Source organism: Peromyscus maniculatus, chromosome X (genome assembly GCF_049852395.1).
Source record: "Peromyscus maniculatus bairdii isolate BWxNUB_F1_BW_parent chromosome X, HU_Pman_BW_mat_3.1, whole genome shotgun sequence".
Classification (NCBI taxonomy): domain Eukaryota; kingdom Metazoa; phylum Chordata; class Mammalia; order Rodentia; family Cricetidae; genus Peromyscus; species Peromyscus maniculatus.
This window is the reverse complement of record NC_134875.1, coordinates 66713565-66734981: the sequence shown is the minus strand read 5'-3', so window position 1 is coordinate 66734981 and position 21417 is coordinate 66713565. Positions and strand designations below refer to the sequence as shown.

General features: G+C 35.1%; 1 protein-coding gene across 2 annotated transcripts in view; it reads left to right on the top strand.

Annotated features, from left to right (window-relative positions):
* Pcdh11x (protocadherin 11 X-linked) overlaps nt 1-11821 on the top strand; it is a 610657-nt gene extending 598836 nt beyond the window's left edge. For both annotated transcript variants that reach the window (XM_016008787.3, XM_006990485.4), the window contains one exon: nt 9002-11821. In XM_016008787.3, coding sequence (XP_015864273.1) covers nt 9002-9666 — 665 coding nt within the window. In that variant the 3' untranslated portion in view covers nt 9667-11821. The remainder of the gene's footprint in view (nt 1-9001) is intronic.
* The last annotated feature ends 9596 nt before the right edge of the window (nt 11822-21417 follow it).

The following is a 21417-nucleotide window of genomic DNA, read 5'->3' as shown; positions in this document are numbered from 1 at the left end:
CACCTATACTTCCTGTCTGGCTATCAGCCAATCAAATTTATTTATATATAGTGATATCCACAGCACTTCCCCTTTTCTCTTTTAAAAAGGAAGGTTTTAACTTTAACATAGTAAAATTACATATAACAATTATTGAGCAAGAATTACAGTTATAATATTAAAGAAGATATCCTATCTATCTTATATTTATGAGTTTAAGGTTTTATATCTAACTTATCTTTTATCATAACTGAGGAAATTACAACTATCTAGTCTTTAACCACATCAAAGACCTCAGAAGGATATAATACTACCTGAGAAATGGGAGAAGGATGTAAGCAACTTTCGGGAGTCTTGTAGGGTAGACAGATAGCTGACAGCCTGGACAGTCATCTAGAATTTAAAGTTGGGACATCAGTCATCAGCCCGCAGGCCTAGAGTCTCTCATTTACTTTTTTCTGTGTCCTGTAGAATGTCTTGCAGTTTCCTCTGCAAATCAGGAACCTGAAGGACAATCTTGTCAAGCAAACTTCAGTGGTTACCTTTCTTTTTTTTTTTTTTTTTTTTTTTTTTTTTGGTTTTTCGAGACAGGGTTTCTCCATGTAGCTTTGCGCCTTTCCTGGAACTCACTTGGTAGCCCAGGCTGGCCTCGAACTCACAAAGATCCGCCTGCCTCTGCCTCCCAAGTGCTGGGATTAAAGGCGTGCGCCACCACCGCCTGGCCAGTGGTTACCTTTCTATGGGTCCTGTATGTCCAGTTGATCAAGCAGTCCAGGCAAGAACAGTTTCTTGTCCAAATGGCTATTTTTGTCAAGATGAAGATAAACTCTATATGGAGTGTCTTGGATGCCCATACTCTTCTCTGAAGTAAATCAGTGCTGTCAGGAGCAGACATGACATGTCTCACTGTCTAGAAAGTCTAAATTTTTAAAACATTTTAAATGCCATATTCTGTAGGTCTTTGAAGTGTTTGAAGACTACCTATCTATCTGAAATATATCTGTATATACCTAGAAGACTTAACTAACATGTCTACAAATATGATTATCATAGGTGACTAATTATTAATCTATTTTTTAATTATCCATTAAAATTTTAAATGAGTTACATAAACATAATACCTCACACAAGAATAGAAATATATATATATATATATATATATATATACAGTATAACAAAATTAAGTTTAAATTTGTATCAATAAACTAAAATCTATAACAATGTAAAACATTTTAAACAAGTTGCTACTCTTTAAAAGCAGGTTCATTAATCTACCCTTTCATCCTATCATATCTAAACTATCCCCTTTTTTTCTTTAGAAAGAGATTGTATTTATAATCAACCTGTTTTAAATAAAAATATTGGTTTTTCTCTGTCCCACCCCAGAGGGCTCTTCTGATTCGGGACACAAGAATCTCTTAACCATTTTTTTAAAGCAATATGTCTGGGTTTAGAGGGGGAGTGAGCCAATTCCATCTCTAGAGCCAGCTTGGTATATTTGGGAATTTGGACATAGCTTCTCTTACTACTTCCTGCTGGAGGTGGGCGCTGTATCTTTCCCACCAGTCCCAGAGCTCACTTATAAAATAAACACACAGACTCTTACATTATTTAAACTGCTTGGCCATTAGCTCAGGACTATCATTGTCTAGCTCTCACTCTTATATTCAGCCCATTTCTATTAATCTATACTTTGCCATGTGGCTCGGCTTACTGGTACCTTACATTTTGCTTATCCTGGCAGCAGCTCCAGGCAATCTCTCCCTTCCCTTCCTGTTCTCTCAATTCTCCTCTCTGTTAGTCCTGCCTATACTTCCTGTCTGTCTATCAGCCAATCAAATTTATTTACATATAGCGATATCCACAGCATTATTTTGTTTCATAGGTGTTGTAGCTAGATAGGACTTTTGAATGCTTCCCATCCATGGCAGGTTACATAGTATTTTCTTATACCATGAAGGCTATATATATTTATATATACATTTGTGTGTATGTGCACATGTATGTGTGCATACGCTTATGTATATACTTAGTTAATCTTTAGTTAATTAGTTTCATTTCATATTAGTGTGATAAAATACCTTGAAGAAAACAACTTAAGGAAGAATCAAATTATTTACTCATGATATGAGGTTGCACTTGGTAAACAGAAAGAAGCAAGGTAGCAGGAATTAAAGATGCTTCCTCAGTTAAGAACAGAGAACAATAAAATACTACATGCCTGCTGCTCCTCAGTTTAATTTCTCCATTCATATACACTTTAGAATGCAAACCAAGGGAACAGTTCTATCAGGTCCTAGGATAGGATGTTCTGCATAAAATCCAACTTTTCTAGACAGTTCCAGATTGTTTTAGCTAAGAAATAATTTATCAAAAATGATGTTAGGAGGGAAAATTACACAGCTATATGGAAAAGCCAACTTTTAACCAGTGATTTTTCATCCAGTAATATCATCCATCAAAATTGAAAGTGAATGAAAAATATTCCTAGATAAAAAAAAAACTGTAATGTCAATATGAAGGGATAAAGATTTTTTTTGTTCTGATAGAAAGACTCTCAAGACTATAAGTTGAGTCTACATTACAAAGATTATAAGCATGATAGAAATATACCTCTTAGGTATACTCATTTAAAAATATAGAATATGTAAATGTTAATCTCAAGATCTTGCACTAATGGATTTTGTAAATGAAAAAGAATGCTAATTAATATCCATATTAATTAGAGTCAATGTTTTTGTATACCATTCATTTGAATTAGTTGAACTTTATAATTTATAAAGAATTATAGGAACTTGGATCTTTATACTGATCTTTGCCATATACCTTACTTAGTGCAGGGTCTGTTGTTGTTGTACTCCTCTTCATACAGCAGTCTAGCTCGCTGGCTGAAGAGCTTTTAGAGATTTTCTTATTTCTATTTCTCATCATGCTAGATGAGACCTGACATGTCCATGCCAAACTTACCTGGTTTCTGGGGATGCAAACTCAAGTCTTCTCATGTGAATGGCAAGTGTTTTCTACTGAGCCACATCCGCAGCCCTTGTGTCTCTATTTTTTTTTTTTTTGGTTTTTCGAGACAGGGTTTCTCTGTGTAGCTTTGCGCCTTTCCTGGGACTCACTTGGTAGCCCAGGCTGGCCTCGAACTCACCGAGATCCGCCTGCCTCTGCCTCCCGAGTGCTGGGATTAAAGGCGTGCGCCACCACCGCCCGGCTGTGTCTCTATTTTTTATATTAAAATTATTCATATGCAGAAGAATCATAAATGCTAGCATTTAGCAAGCACACATGTACAGAGGAAGAAAAAAAATGGATAGAAAGTTATCAATGAAAATAAATGCTATGAATTATTCTTGAAGTTAATAGTAAATAACTCATTTTAATCTAACTAAAATTATGTTAAAATTATGATTGGTATGTAGATGTAACCAACTGTCTTATTAAATAAGAAACACAGAACCAATGCAAAGAAGAAAGCCAACAGGTCAGAGGTAAGAGCTAAAACCTTACCCTTCCTCCTGTGGTGGTCCTATCTCTCTGAAAGAGAGCTACTTCCTGTGTTAAAGTCTTTATAAAGACTTTCGTTCTGCCTTCTCATTGGTTGTAAACTCAACCACATGACTGCTTCCTCACTGCCTGTCTATACAGAGCTCCAGGTCTTCTATGGTTGGTATTGATATTAAAGGCGGGTGTCTCCAATGCTGGCTGTATCCCTGAAGATACAGAGATCTAGCTAGCACTGCCTACCAAGTGCTGGGATTACAAGGCATGCACCACCACCGCCCAGCTTTCTTATGGCTTCCTAATAGCTCTGACCCCTGGGCAACTTTATTTATTAACATACAAATAACATTTTAGTACAAAATAAAATATCACCATATTGGTATCTAATGTAAATATTACTGTCATATTTAATTAATGAGTAGATATAAGTAAAAATGTAAAAATAAGTAGACATCAATAGACAAATTCTATATCTAAAATTCCCAATTCTTTCATCTTAATCCATTCTCTTAGTATTATGTACAGACACACACAGATAAAATCATCCTTCCACATTTAAGGTATGACTTGGTAGAAAATCTGTAAGTGAATCTCAGTCTCCTAGTGTAGCAGGAAAATTAAAGAGTCTTATTAATAAAAACAAACCCAGGGCCTGGTATTGGGGTGAATGCTGGAAGATCAGAGAAGCAGAACAAGCCACAGCTACCTCACCTTGCCAGTTCTTCAGCTGATCTTGTTTCCTCAGACTGGAAGCGTCTGAGTCCTCATTCAGAATGAATCTCAGCTGAACTGCTGTTTGAAAGCCTGAAAGTTTAATGAGCCAAATGCTTCTATATTGGTGAAATTATTAAGGCCACTCCACATAGTTAAAATGAAGATTTATTTAGTGGATAACTTACAAATGAAGGGATAGGTAGGTCGCAGGGTTTGGGGAAGGTGTATCACAATCCAGCTGTGTTCTCTGGAGCTCTGCTCAGTCAACCTCCACCATCTAGGGTCCCGGAACAGAGAGCGCTGGCCCATCCAGACCTTGGGTCTCTCGGCACCTCCCTTGGCCCCACCTTTTAGGTGTGACAGTTGTTGAAGCCTCAATGGGGGTTGGAACTTCCAGATCAAAGCTGGAATGGCTACCCACTACACTTCTAGTTTCTGGTCTTCACGCCTTATGTATCTTTATCCTTTCTGCCATCACTCCCTGGGATTAAAGGCTCACTTCTTGGAACTAAAGGTGTGTGTCACCATGCCTGGCTGTTTCCAATGTGGCCTTGAACTCACAGAGATCCAGTGAGATTTCTACCTCTGGAATGCTAGGATTAAAGGTGTGTGTGCTACCATTTTTCTAGCCTTTGTATCTAGTGGCTGTTCTGTTCTCTGACCCCAGATAAGTTTATTAAGGTGCACAATATTTTGGGGAACACAATAATAACACATTTCCCCTTTTTTGACTAAAATTTAAAAAAGCTTATAACTAATACCAGAAAAACTATATCCAATAAGTATACGATGTTGATGTAACCAACCATCTTATTAAATAAGAAACACAGAAACAATGTAAAAGAGAAAGCCGAGAGGTCAGAGCTCAGAGCTAAAATCTCACCCTTCCGCCTGCGGTGTCCCAGCTTCCCGAAAGAGAGCTACTTCCTGTCTGTAAATCGATTTTCCAGTCATTCTGCCTTCTCATTGGTTGTAAACCCAAACACGTGACTGCCTCGTCACTGTCTGAATGGACAGCCCCCTAGGTCTTAAAGGCATATGTCTCCAATGCTGGCTGTATCCCTGAACACATAGAGATCTATGGGATTAAAGGCATGTGCCACCACCGCCACACTCTGTCTATGGCTCTAATAGCTCTGACCCCCGGGAAACTTTATTTATTAACATACAATGAAAATCACATTTCAGTACAATTAGAACACCACCACAATACACAATATATATAGTCAAAAATTACATTAACAATGTCTAGTCCATTAACATTTGACAGATTCAGACAAAAAACTCCAAATGTCCAATCCAGTAACATTTGATAAACTCAGACAAAAATTTTCATTACTTATCCTGTTTAAAACAAGCAGTTCCTTTTTAAAAGCATTTTTTTCCTTTTAATAATAGATTCAGTAATCTACTTTTTATTGTTTTTATATCTTCTCCTTTTTCTTTTTAGAGTAGATTCAGTGATTTACCCATTTATCCTCTTATTTCTTTATCTTTTTTCTCAGAGTAAATTCAATGATCTACCTTATATCTATATTCTCTTTTTTCTTTCTTTTTTTTTAAACAAAAACTCTGAATCTAATCTCCTTGTTCAGTTTTTTTCCTGAACATTAACAATTAACAACTTGTGGGGGCTGGAGAGATGGCTCAGCGGTTAAAAGCACGGACTGCTCTTCCAGAGGTCCTGAGTTCAATTCCCAGCAACCACATGGTGGCTCACAATCATCTGTAATGAGATCTGGTGTCCTCTTCTGGCCAGCAGTCACATATGCTGTATACATAATAAATAAATAAATAAATAAATAAATAAATAAATAAATAAATAAATCTTAAAAAAAAACTCCAACTTTAAAAAAAAAAAAAAAAAAAAAAACAATTAACAACTTGTAACTAACCATTGTAAACAATGACAATTATCCATAAGCCATTGAATGATCAGAAAACACCCATCCCACCTCTTGGGAATATGGGCATAGTTTTCTTAAAATTACTTCCTGGTTTCTGGGGGTGAAGACATCTTTAGGGAATCCTGAAAAGAAAATTTTTGGGTTAATTGCTAAGTCCTGTATCATTTGTCCAATTGCTGTATAATGAGAAAGTGCAGGGCTTTTTTCAAGTCCTTGTTCAAGTAGCCTGTCAGGCTGGATCATCTCAGCTAGCCATCTCAAAATTGTCTTGAGTAGTTTGTAGTCCAGAGTTGATCTTTTCATAGTGTTAATCAGTTTAATGGTTTACCATAGTCCATGTGGGATCCTGTCATCTTTTTGAAAATTTCAAAATCATTGTTAGGGGTGGTCATGGTTCACTGAAGACTTTTTTTTTTTTTTGTTTCTTTGTTTCCTCTGTGGTTTGGAGCAATCACAGTCTCATAAATGTCTGTCTCTTGGAACCATGAACATTCTTCCCTAGAAGAGAAAATCTTCACAGCAATTTCTCCCCACCATTTGTCTTGCCAAACTTTTCCAAACTGACCTTTGCCAATGCTTTCTTGTAACACAATGGTCCTGTCAATTCTTCTCTGAATGAGCAACAGTAAACCCTTTGTCCCAGGTAGGAGCATCACCAACACCAAGAGAAGGAGCCAGCAACTTGGAGCAGCAGTCTCTGCCTCCATGGTCCCACCACCGCTTGTTGCTTGGCCCTGGCCACAGCTTCTTCTTAGAAAGCCTCCCAGGCCGGCCTCAAACTTATTATCTTCATGCTTCTGCCTCCTTCAGTAAATCCAACCAGTGTGCCACCACAACTGGCAACATGTAGCTTGGGTCTGAGCTGGGGCCCACATGGCCACAGGCAAGTGGCTTTTTTTGTGAATTTGTACCATGAATATATATGGTATATAGTTATTGTTCCTTTTTATATAGTTTTTCTTATATTAGTTATAACTTTTTTCCTCTTTTCTTTTTATTAAAATAGAAAATGGAAAATATGGTGATATTTTATATGTATTGAAATGTGATTTTATTTATATGTTAATAAATAAAGTTTCCTGGGTGTGAGAGCTAATAGCAGCCATAGCAGAAGGCAGCAGTGGTGGTGCACGACTTTAATCCAGATCACATGACAGACATATCTCTGTGTGTTCAAGGATACAGCCAGCATAGAGACACACACCTTTAATCTCAATACCAACCATAGAAGACCTGGAGGTCTGTATAGACAGGCAGTGATGAGGAGGTCATGTAGTTGGCTTTACAACCAATGAGAAGGCAGAACAAAAAGTCAATAAAAAGACAGATACACAGGAAGTAGGTCTCTTGCTGAGGGGAAGGACGACAGTGGCAGCAAAGGATAAGAAAGGATTTTTAGTATCAGCTCTTAGCTACTACTCTGACCTCTTGGGCTTTTAACTCTGCATTTGGCTCTGTGTTTCTTACTTAATAATACATCTACATCCTATAAAACTCTAACTTAGATTTTTTGTTATGTGCTTTGCAAATAAACCAATTTTATGTTCTTTTTTATAGGACTATATGATAGAATATCTGGTTCTTTTGCACATGATTAATCAGTTTAGTATTTTCTACTATTTATAAAAGTATGTTTTAAATCTGATCCCTATATCAAAAATATTCCATAGTCTGGGTAAAAGTTTTAGTCAGTAAAATCCCTTGCAAATGCCATATGAGTACTAGAATTTGAGTTCCCATTATACATCCATACATACACAGAGAGATACACATGTGCATATACAAAACAAACTGATTAATAAAGTAAAACAGAAAGAATACAAAGAAACAAATTGTTAGACATGCTTGAGACTCCAGTATCAACTGGTGGAAAGGACACAAGTGATCCCAAGAATTCACTGGCCAGCCAGAACAGGAGAAAGAGTAAGGCTCTTTTTCAGTGAGAGACCCTGTCTAGACATTAAGATGGAGAGTAATAGATGAACAAACTCTTGCTTTGGCCTAGAAATGACTGACTGCAAGCTCACTTACACATGTACCTGCTTGCATTACACCTATATTATATGCAAAGCACACATATTTTATTCACACAATGCACAATATGCACACAAAAAAATTAATAAAATTTTAAAGTTAAAATACCCCAAAGAGCAAGTTTACAATGAGAATATGTATATTGCATTCAGTACTATTTCATTAGAATTATTTTGAAGTATAGCCAACTAGAAATGAATTATAAAGCAATTATTTTCATGATATTTGGTAAACATTCATTGCTGTATTCTTTATTTATATACTATAAAACTCATGCTTTTTATTTCCATATACTAGGAAAAATGTTTCATGAACAGACAATCTTCTTGTCATAGGTATATCATCAATAATAGCGTTTCCTCCTGCTTCCCCTGTTAGTCAAGACTTCCTCCACTCCCAAGGCCTGGAAGTCACTGATCAGTTTATCATTCCTACAATTTTATTCTTTGCATAAGGTTATAGAATGGGACCTGCACATCTTATAGACTTCTATATTCAACTTCTTTGCTTTAATATTCACTCATGTAATTTACTTCTTTTCTATTGGGTTTTCTCATCCTTTATGCATTCAACTTGATAAAGTTATTTGCAAATAAGTTCATAATGTTGCTTATTTCTTCATTTCTTACAGTACCTTTTGCTGAACAAATATAATTGTATAAAAGATGCCCCACCTATTCATCCACTCTATGCTATTTATGTCACTTTAGGAATATTTCCTTATATATTGGGCACTAAATGTAAATCCACTAGAAGTCTCCAATGTACTTAAACAGACTACTAAATTTTTAGTTAGATATGACTTATTTTATGTAGATGATAATAAAATTATTTCTTTTGTTTTGTTTTCTCCACCCTGACAGCTGCAGAAATAACAGTGCAGCCAACTCTGGAAGAAGCCTCTGACAACTGTACTCAAGAATGCCTCATTTTGGGCCACTCTGACTCCTGCTGGATGCCAGCGTCTCTGACCCATCCAAGCCCTCCACAGATACAGACCACTGCTCTCTGCCACAGCCCACCTAGGACGCACACATCTGTTCGTCGCAGCAGCCCTCCAGTAACACAGACTATCGCTATCTGCCACAGCCCCCCTGTGACCCAGGCTATTGCACTGTGCCATAGCCCTCCACCAGTACAGGCAGGTTCTCTCCAGCACAGTCCTCCTTTAGCACAGGGTACTCCACCCCACCATAGCCCACCACCAGGACAGGGCTCTGTCTGCTACAGCCCGCCTCTGGCACAGGCTGTGGTAATTCACCACAGTCCTCCTCTGTCACAGGCTGTTACACTCCATCGTAATCAGGGTTTGCAACAAGGATGGGTGCAGGGTGCTGGAGCTGATGGACTGCATCCCCTCGATCAGGGAGTACAGGGTAGCACAAGAGCTCAGTTTTACACCGTGGCTGAAAGACTTCATTCTGATGATGACTCAATTAAAGTCATTCCCTTGACCACCTTTACTTCAGGTCAACAGGCCAGATCCTCAAGGGGTGATTCTCCAATCATAGAAGAACACCCCTTGTAAAGCTTATCTGGATATTTCACATTTTCAAAAAGATGTATATATATTCAAAGATTAACATTCAATTTTAATGAATATTCCAAATCGAGAGGTTTGTAAATAGCTCTGTAAATAGAACCAGATACCAGGATTAGACTAGAGCTAGACCCTTAGTCCAAACATGATAAAAATAAAATGAAGATTTGTTTGATTTGAACTGTAATTTTCAAAAGAAGTAATTTAAAAATTGATATTCCTTTGTACAGAAATGCTTATCATGGCAGAAGTTAATATCTAGTGCATATTTCTGATATACTTTAATGAATTTTTATTTTTTGTCACCATGTGCAATATTACTGATTTCTTTCATTATGATTTTTGTGGACACAGTATATAGTTATTGGTGAACTGGAAAAGATCTGACTTTCCAAGTTTACCTTTAGTTTGTCTAACCTTTTGTTCTGATAAAATTAGATGGCATAAGTACTATAGCATTTTTTGTTCATCTTTTTGTTCTGTTTATCTTCATTGTTTCTAGTTTCTAATTGTCCATATTTCTACCTTCAAAAATGTACAGTGGGAGGGTGTAAATAAGATCTTTTATAGTTTTTGTCTGTATTCCTGTTTTTTATGTTTTCTACCTTTATTTCAAGAATATATTGATATATTTTGTATATACTTTTTTTCAAAAAAAAATCATATAAACTGTACAGACATAGGTTTCAACCTATTTCTCTACTCTTTAGTAGAGTTCGAGACACTCAAGTGCAATAGCTATGCCCATGTTAGGCAACAGTTAGCCAGAATGGGCCTGTGCTTTTTTAGATTATACTTTTGTAGTGTAGTGTAAAGTACATCAGAAATATTACTGTGTCTGTCATGATAAGCCTATATCCCAGTAAAAATTGAGTATTTATCTTCTGAAATTTGTATATAAAAATCACAAAAAGGTGGATTCAATGGTACTACAGGAACTTACTATTTAGTAAGATGATTAGAGTGATTTAAATATTGATTTGACAGCTCACCGGCTGTTACTGAAAAATGCTCAATGAAAAGAACAAAGATATAAAATTGTACATAAAACCCCATACTAAGTACATAAGACTAAGGGATTTTTATAAGTCTAGCTCAGTTACTGAAGAAAACTACTGAAAATAAGATGAACGTCAAGAAAGAACTTTTCAAGAGACTTAATTCTAAACCTATAAAATACATTACAGCACAGAATTTTAAGGAGATGTGCAGAAGAAGAAATAAGGTTCATGACTGCTTCTTGGGGTACATAAAAAATGCCCCAGTAACATACACTGAAGAACAAAATCTCACATATGAGACTAATACATCCTAAGCAAAGAATACAGTGCATCCACAGGAAACATTAGTTTCCTTTGTTGCCTACATTTAATTTCTGTTTTTGTCTACTTAACTCGCCATTATCTTCTGTGTGCACATTTCACAAATTACAGAAACACCACAAACTTAATTTCCCCCCATAACAAAATCAAGAAAATGTCTTGTTTCAGTATCATACTAAACAAAGAATCAATTAATGTTTGTGTTAGGGGGGTGCTGAATATTTCCTGATTAAATTAGATGTAGACTTTATAATGTGTAACTTGATGGTATGTAATTTATGGTTAAACTGTGTGTAAATGTTGTAATATAAACTGTGGTCAATGTATAATTTCATTGTTTCCATTGAATGTTGATAAAAGTTTTCCTTTGTGTGCCCGGCAAGTTAAGTAGCGTTTTAAGAATATATTGTTCCCCTTGTGAAGTTAATTAGATTGTATATGATTTGGTGTATAGAATATCTTCTTAACTTTTAACATCTAGAGTCTAATTAGTGAAATTTCAAATTAATAATTACTATTCCTTTTTTCCTTCTTTGTATTTGTTAGTGTTTCCAGGGATTTGTAGCATTCTGGTTTTCCAGGTGCACAAAACCCCCAAATGATTGATGGTGGCTGAAACTTTATTGAAATAAGATCATGTATGTATATTGATATTGTTATTGCTATTGTGCTGTTAATGAAGATTTTTAACCTGGGGAAGATAAAGAAACCCAGAATGACAAAATCAGTGCTTCCAGTAGAGTTAGACTGCTGTTTTTCCTCTCAACACACATACAAAAAAAAGAAGAAAAAAGAAAGAAAAAAAAAACAAACAGGAATTATGTGAGTGAGAAAGTTATATTTTAATTATTTGCACATTTTCTTTCCATAACTAGTACATTTATATTCATACACATATACACAAATTTGAAAGGAAATAACAATAGAGGGTAAATTTTATTAAATATTACATCAGAAATCTGAATGCTTATTTTGCTAATGGAAATATGACATATAAAAAATCAGATATTTGAGAGTTTTTTTTCTGATCACAAGACTTACTGAATTACTAGGGAAGCTCTTATATCCTTATGTTTAACAATTTCTGAAGTGTTGATACCTTTCCTAGAAATATAGGAATGAACAGATATGCTTTTGTTGCCCTTTCTAAATCTGGTTTAATAATCAGACTTAGACAGTGTTTAGGAAATTAAATGACTGGGCATTCTTTTCTGGTTTTGTACCAGAGAGAAATTGAATGGAAGCAGGCTGGGATAGCCAAAGAGGCAAGGGGTGTGAGCCCAGTTATTCTCCCCTATGCATTCTCTTTTTTAGCTTCCACTAGGTATAGCCTTGGAAACCTGGAACTTCCATGGCTTTAGATTTGATGAGATCTTTCTCATTACATTATAAATTCTTTGAATGGATGGACAGAGCTATAGGTTGACAAAGCTCACAAGTGGTTCTACTGAAAAGCAACATGTGATCCTACATTTGCAAAATGTCTTAGTTGACCTTCAGTCAAAAAATGTTTCCCTCAAAAGAAGAAAAATCTTTGATTTATTTGAACTAAAAGAGTGATTTCGTATTTTCAGAATATGACTGCCAGACTGGTTATTCTATATTGTGGCCATATTTAGTTAAAAAGTGACTATTAATTTTCTAGCTATAGCTTAATATACACACTTGTAACTGTATTCATACACTGTGTATCTCATGTGCTAAATACATACACATTCATTTCTCAAACTTTATCTACAAGTTTTAACTAATATTGTGTCAGTGTATTAAAACTAACTTTACATATGATACCAACAATGTAAACAATTTAGAGAGTACATTTTATGTAGTCTCATATAGTAATTTAACATTTTATTTTTAGTTATGCAAATTTGGTTAGAAAAAAATATTGTTAAATGATGAGTGCTATTGTGCAATGGTGACAGTATGAAGAGCTTCTGCCTTCTCAAACTAATGTTTGTCACACACTTTCATTAAAGTGGTAAAATAGTAGAATAAATAGATCATGAATTGGGCAGTCTTTAAAATACAATCATGTCATATTCAGAAAGATCACTTTCAGTCCTGAATAAATTACCCCTAGAGCATATTTCAGCAGTTATCTTTAATTATTTTATTAAGGCTAAATGTGCATATATCTAATATACATTTATGGAAATATGGTTTCTTTATACTCTTCTGATTTATAATTCATTGTGTTTATACTTTATGGGTTTTGTTCTTTCATTTTTCTTTGTAAACCAAACTTTAGTTACATTGAAGTGAAAATTTTCTCACAAATGTAGAGTACTATTTTTGTTATTTCCAGGTGTCTCAATTGGCCTGCATACTATGGGAGCAGAGGAGCTGACTATATTTGGACAGAGACATTTTTATATCATGTGCCAATTACCACACTAGAGAATCTTATGGAGCAACCTTAAAATATTCATCCACAGTAGCTTTCTTACATGATTATACCACCCATGTGCTTTCCATAAATATGATTGTTAAAAGTACTGCAAGTTTACAACAGTAAGACTAGAGAAGAGAAGGCTGCTCATAAAAATGTGTGTGCACAAATAAAAAGAAGGAAGGCAATTGTTTTGTGATTGTATATGCTAATTTTAGGAATAAAATTTGTGAAATTTATGCTGTCCCTGCTTAAAATATTTGAATTTTTATGAACTGTGTATTTATGTTTGTATTTGGGGAAGACTCCTCCTTTGTGACATCATACAGCTTCTGAAAGTGAACAGTATCCAAAAGTATGGGATGCTTTTAAGTGAAAGATTGGATACATTTGGACCAGTATGGCTGTATGTATTCCAGTGACAACTGTGTATTAATTGTTCTATTTCAGGTTCTGTATTGCATGTTTTCTTATTCATAAATAGAGATATTAATAAAGTAGTTATGAGAAATAATTATGTTTGTATTATGTGTTTTTGTGAAGCCAATATTCAAAAGCTGAGTTGGGACACTTGCTTAACATATATGAGACCCTGAGTTCAAACACCAGCAATATGAAAACAGTGACAATGATATTGTTTTTGTTTTAAGTTAAATTTGTGTCTAAATGTATATAGGTTAAAATAAAATGGTATAGTTGATGGTAATATATTTTATAAGTTTTATATGATATAATAGGCTATATCATATTAATTTAATTTTTTTCTTAATGAGAATTTCATACATGATTCATTTCTACCCTGTTTTTCCCACCTCTGATATCTCCAGTATCCTCCCCACTCCCTTTTAAATTCATGAGTTCTTCTTTAATTATTGTTGCACACAGACACACACACACACACACACACACACACACATACTGCCTGTTGAGTGTATTCAGGGTTACTCAGAGAGATTATAGGAATTGGAAAGCCTATCAGGAGGCTATTCCTTGAGAGAGACTTTTTATTTCCTTTAGCAGTCAATTCCCAGTAGCTCTTCTTCTAGCACGAAGTAAGGCCTTATGAGATTTATTCTTTGTGCACTGGCATGTCAACTGGTGCTACCATTGTGCAATTCTTCTGTAGATGATTACAGAGGTGAGATTTCCCAGCTGCATGATCCCTGACTGATACAGAAGTCATGATCCTATACTAGATGTCCTTTTCTTTAAACATTATTTCAATCAATTTGAAAATTGTTAAACAATATTGAACTACTTTCAAACACTTACTTTGCTTTTTCCAATAAAAACAATAGATACAAAAATTAATCCAAATTATATTGATTATAATATTTCATATAATAACACAGTCAAGATTTCTGTGATCTGTGATTTGGCTTAATTATAGGTGATCCAGGTTAAAACATTTATGGAATATTGTTAGCATTTGGGAAATAAAATGCCATCACTGTTGTTTCACTTCCAGTTTAGTTAATTGTAAGGAAACGTATCATACTTCATATCAATGAATATAAAATTATAATTGACATTTTAATTTTCATTACAGTATAAGAATTACAAAGTTATAGTGTAGTGTTACTGTTTTTCTTTTCATACATTTTTTGTAAACCATGAAATTGTTTTATTCATTCTAGCTAAGTGCTAGAACAAGTCAAAACTGATTTACATCATAAATTTTGCGATAATGGCACTTTCTTTAAAATAAAACAAACCAGAACAAATTAAATTTATCCTCAAGCAATAGATTAAGAATTTTATATTTGTAATGTGGCTAACAAATTCATAGCCAGTTAAAGTATCTGATGATCAATAACTACATGAAAGCAACTAAAATTAAACTTAGGAATTGGCTTAATTAATTAATTATTTGTACAAATATGTAAATATTAATGTGAGGGAATGACATGAATAATATAAATAAAATTAGAGTTTAGTTTTCTACAATCTAAATTTGGATTCAATCAATAATGTAATATCCCTTATAACCTTGTTTAGAATGCTTTTTATTCAAACTCATAAAAATGTCATAATAATGCAGCTACCAAGTATTCAATAATATTTTTAACTTTTTCACATGATGTATTTATTATAATTGATATAAAGTTACATTGGAACATCATTCTTATTTCAAATCCTTGATATATTTCTATTTACTTTGTATTTATTTTATGACTTTCAAAGAGCTAAAGTGCAAAAATTCATCCATGGTTCCATATAATATTTAGTTGACATTTCTCTTTTAGGTTCTTTTATACTATGATATAATCTCATCCTTTGCTTGTCAATAATGACCTCAGCAAGTTCGCAGAGTACTGACCAATGATGCTGTAGAACAGCCTTCATTCAAATTTTTTTTCTAAATATTCTCTCCTGGTTAGCCTGGGATTGTGGATTTTGGCGTAGAGAATTTCAAAGGAAAAATTTAATACCTTTCTTTTCACAATGTATTACATTAGAAAAGTGTGAAATGGTACAGTTTTACTCCACATAGTCAGTACATGGAGTGATTTCATGTTAAGTTTTATATGTAATATTCTACCACTGAAGCAGATTGATACTACCGCTTCAAATGGTTGGTGTATTCAGGCTTAAGACATAGCAACAACATGTACATCCTTGATTTCTTGTGTCTAAGATGATTTAGGATATACCCTTTCTTCATAATACATGTTGATAATACTATTGATATTAAGATATTTTATTTTAATCTGTCAATTTATATGTAACTAGAAAAATGAGCATATGTACATCTCTGCTCACATTTTTAGTAGGAAATTAGTGATATTCCACTTACAAAAGAACTTGTTTGAATATAACAGGTTTTACTAGTTTCAAAATTATATAGAGATGACTATTTATGACAAACAATATTATGAGATTTATTGGTGATTTGAATTTAAGTTTAACTATTACAGATAGTGTCTGGAAAGAAATAATTTTGAAATTGTGAGTTCAGATCGAACATTATTAGTCTATTCTTTAACTAAATTTTCATGTAAATTACTTGGCTCTGTGATTTCATACCTCAAGTAGTGATCAAAATCACTCTCATTGACCAGTGAGATCAATCTATGCATTAAAACACTTGAAATGAAATCATGAATCCACACATTTGGATCTCCAGTACCCACATAAATGCTAGATAGATCACAGATTTCTTGTAATCTCACTGTGCTAGAGGTAGAGATAGATGATTACAAAAACAAGCAATCTGACTTTAATCAGTGAGATCTACTTGAATCAGTGATATCTGGTTCATAAGAGACCCTGTCTCACTATATGAAGTAAAAAGTGAGTGAAGAAGACAGTTGAATTTGACCTTTGGCCTTCGAAACATATGTCTACATACATACATGTGTGCATACACATGAAACTATGCACACACACCTGTGCAAACCACATACATTGACACACCAAATAAATCACTACTAAACAATAAATTTAATGTGGCAAAGAGAATTGACTCTTAATAAACTAGAATGCTTCTATAGAATTGATGATAGTTATAGAACAAATTATAGTAAAAGAGATTAAAACATTTTTTTGGGGGGGGGATTTTCGAGACAGGGTTTCTCTGCGTGGTTTTGCGCTGTTCCTGAAGCTCACTTGGTAGCCCAGGCTGGCCTTGAACTCACAGCGATCTGCCTGGCTCTGCCTCCCGAGTGCTGGGATTAAAGGCGTGCGCCACCACCGCCCGGCTTAAAACAAAATATTTACCAGTACATTATTTGAGTTGTATGAAAAGCAATTGTATCTGAAGTATGTGATTGCATTATAGGTATAAAAATTTTAATTCATGTAATTGCAAATTTTCCTGTGAAAGCATGTATATGAAATACAATGAAACTAACTGCCTTATTCATATGCTACTCATTTCACAGTAGCAAACTCCATTCTCCTATAGATTGCAATATAAGTACATGCCAAAAAAATAATTTGATCAAACAATGAACACTTAACAATGCTCTCTAAGCCTGGCTTTTCATATGAAGTAAAAATCTAATTTTGATATCCATAGAAATATTTGTTTCTCAGTAATGTATTGCAAAATTTGTTCTTACATGGTAAAGGATGAAAAAAATAATTATCTTGTCATATAGTTTGAATCTTAACACTCAAGGACTGTGCGTTGCAACATGTTTCCTATAATAGCACTATAAGGAAATATGGAAATTTTGACAAATGTTGCCTAATCAAAAGTATTTAAAGGTATTTAGATTATATGGAGTTTACTCAGAAAAAAAGGACTCTGGTTCTATGAGCCATGGCTCATTATGTAAGGAAACTGATTGATCACACCTTTATCCACATACAGGAAGTAGAGAAAGAAAATAGGAAGTGAGGTGAGGTAATAAACCTATAAAACTTATTTCAAGTGACAGACTTCCTCCAGCAAAACTGTGCGTCTTAAAGGTTCTCTAAGCTTCCCAACCTGCACAGTAAACTGGGAACCAAGTAGCCAAATACAGTCTTAATTATTAATACAGTCTGTTTTCCTCTGAAGCCACTTGTAGTAGGGCTCCACAATACATATTGTTTTCAGGACTACTGTCTTCTAGACTCCTAATAGAAAGGCCATCAAGCTCTGACTTCAACCTTGTTTCTATTTCAAAGTTTCTATTTCAAAATCTCCCACAATCTTTCCTAAAAATCAACATTATCAGGTTACTTACAGAAAAAAAACCTCCATATCTTCTTTTACAAAATTCTATCCAAGTTTGCTTTCTGTTTCTGTGATAAACAATCATGACTGAGAACAACTTATAGAAGAAAGACTTTATTTTCCCTTGCAGTTTCAGAGAGAGAGAGAGAGTCCATGACCAGTACGTTTATAGATGTAGGAAGTGAAAGGTGACTAAGCACATTTCATTCACATGGGGAAGCAGAGGGAATGAACTAAAAGTAGGACAAGGCCACAAAGTGTAGAATCCCAATCCCCACTGATACACTTCCTTTAGAAAGGCCACACTTTCTAAAAGTTCCATAACCTCCCCAAAGTGGGCTACCAAATAGGGACCAAGTGTTCAAATATATAAGCCTAGGGGTAGGTGGCAGTTCCCACTCAAAGTACTTAAATGAGCCACACAATGATTCTAAGATTTGGTGGTGGTTTAATTACAATGTGTCAATGTGGGTTGGCTTCAGTGAAGCATATTTATTTAACTATGCCTTGATGTTTGTTTTTACAGTAAGTTTTAGAAGATAATGTTTTTTGAGATGTATTTTGTTTATCTTGCTCAGGGTAGTCTTGAAACCTTGAGCATAGCTATTAATTATATCTCAATCTTTCAAGGGCACACACATAAATGACACTGTGCTGAGATTCACTTTTAAATCAGTTGAACTTGTACAATAAAATAATCTGCTTCAACACAGGATTCAAAGATTTCATTTCTGAGAAATGTCAGAGAGGCTTCCCCCATAAAGTTTCATCAATGTGGCTTCTAAAACAAGGTCTGAAAAGAGACAACATCAATATAGATGCTAACATGGGAGGAAGAAATCTTATGGGACCTCAACCCTAAACAAAGATCTTCAGGCAATTAAGTAATGCTAATAGGAGAGAAATAGATATTCTCAGGAACAAGCCTCCCAATTGATTATCCAGTACCAAATGGTCAGCCCTGAAATCATATACAAAAAATGTAATGCTTTAATGACTGAGAAGGTTGTATTTAAATATTTAAAAAATACATGAAATAATATACAGATAAAGACATCGAGGCCAGTAATTTGAGAGCAAGCAAAGGTAGGGGTGCAATGTAAGGGTTGTGGGGAGGATGGGGAAGTGGGGGGACAAAAATTATGGAGTTAAATTTGAATTTTAAAAAACACAAAAATATTTAAAAGAACATAGGAGAAAAAAACCACACTGATCAGTTTCAAAGAAGAGACATATCTGTCAATAGATTTCCTTCCAACTTGGCACTTAAATTCATCTCCTTACTAGCTTTGCTACCTGTTGGTATACTATTCAGATATTTGGACTCAGTCTCTAAAACCAAACAAGCCACATACTCAAAGTACCTCCGTGACAGAGAGAAGAATGTTGTTGCAGTATACATGGGGCAAATACAGGTTTCTGTCTCCAGTATCCCTCTATGACTCTTTTCTTAGGCTCTTGAACCGTAACAATGTCAATGCAGACCTCAGTTCTTCCACTTGAAACTAGGTTACAGTAGCATACCTTTTAATGCTTGGACAACTATTAATCCAAAAGATGTGACCAGTAATCCAAATAATCATGGGCACATTAATTAAAGCAAACAATTAAAGCAAACTTATATATATATATATATATATATATATATATATATATATATATATATATATATATATGCTACCTCCCCCTAAGTCAGAGTTCAGGAGGTCAACACTGGATGAGAAGAACACAAGGTTTCTGTGGCTCAGGGATAGAGGATTTTCATATGGGGGCTTTGGTGGGCAAAATACACAGGGTTACAGAAGCTAACATAAGCATAGCAAGTTAGTCATAACAACATCTTGAAACAAAGACATGATTATGAGGTGGTTATAACAATATAGCAATAATAACAGGTAGTCATAAGAAGGTAGTCATAACAACCTTTTGAAAAAAAAGGAGGGCTGCAAGATGCTTATAAAAACTTTTTGAAACAAAGACATTGTTGCCTTTCCTGGAACAGGCTGCCTATTTGTAGTTAAGGTTACAGGTGGGGCATAGACCAGTTTGTGGGGATATGTTGTGTCCCCCAATACATTGTGCATCCTAATAAACTTATCTAGGGTCAGAGAACAGAACAGCTACTAGATAGACATAGAGGCCAGAAAATGGTGGCACACATGCCTTTAATCCTATCACTTGGGGGGGGAAGAGATCCATCTGGACCTCTGTGAGTTTAAAGCCACAATGGAAACAGCCAGGCACGGTAACAATAGCATTTAATCCCATGAAGTGATAGCAGAAAGCAGAAAGATATATAAGGCGTGAAAACCAGGAACTATAGCTGGTTAACCTTTTAGGCTTTTAGCAGCAGTTCAGCTGAGATTCATTCTGGATGAGGACTCAGATGCTTCCTGTCTGAGGAAACAGGATCAGCTGAGGAATTGGCAAGGTGAGGTAGCTGTGGTTTGTTCTGCTTCTCTGATCTTCCAGCATTCACCCCAATACCCAGCTCCAGGTTTGTTTTTATTAATAAGAACTTTTAAGATTCATGCTACACCAGTTCTTGAGAAACATAGATTTAATCATTGACAGGAATGAACCTAGTTTGTCTTTATATAAGATTGCTTTTAAGCCTAAGATGAAGGCAGGCTGGTTCATCAGAGGTAATAAAGAAATGACAGAAAGATGGACAAATGGACAGAAAAAGTATGATAAGGTGATATGGTTTTTCTGCTGGGGGAACCACAGCCTTTCAGAAGCTCAGTATGTTTATTATATAAAGTTAAAGAGAATACAGTTATTACATACAGCTGAAAAATGAGGTAGGATTTATCTTATACATTTGGATTCATGAGACCGGTTTAACTAATCTCAGTAGGAGCAGTTGCTATTGGATATCTTTCTGTATGGTATGAATAAGTGTTGCTCTGATTGGTTGATAAAGCTGCATTGGCCTATGGCAAGGCATCTTAGAGACAGGTGGGAAATCCAAGCAGGTATATGGAGAGAAGAAAGGAGAGGAGGGGGGAAATGGCAGCCACCACCGAAGAAGCAGCAAGATGCTAGCAGACTAGTAATCCCACAGCCACGAGGCAACTTATATTTAATAGAAATGAGTTAAGAAGCCTGTCATACAGATACAGAAATCCATGGCCAGGCACCAGGCTGAGTTCTGGGAATCTAATTGATGAGAGAGAGGAGAGATACTGCAGGGGAGGGACGTCAAGATCATGATTGGAGGATGTGCAGAGATGATGGACCACACTAGTGGAAACCCATGAGTTGTGGACTGGTGGCTGTGGAGCCCCCATGGGACTGGACTAGGCCCTCTGGACACGGAAGATGGTTGTTTGGCTCGAACTGTTTGGGGGTCACTC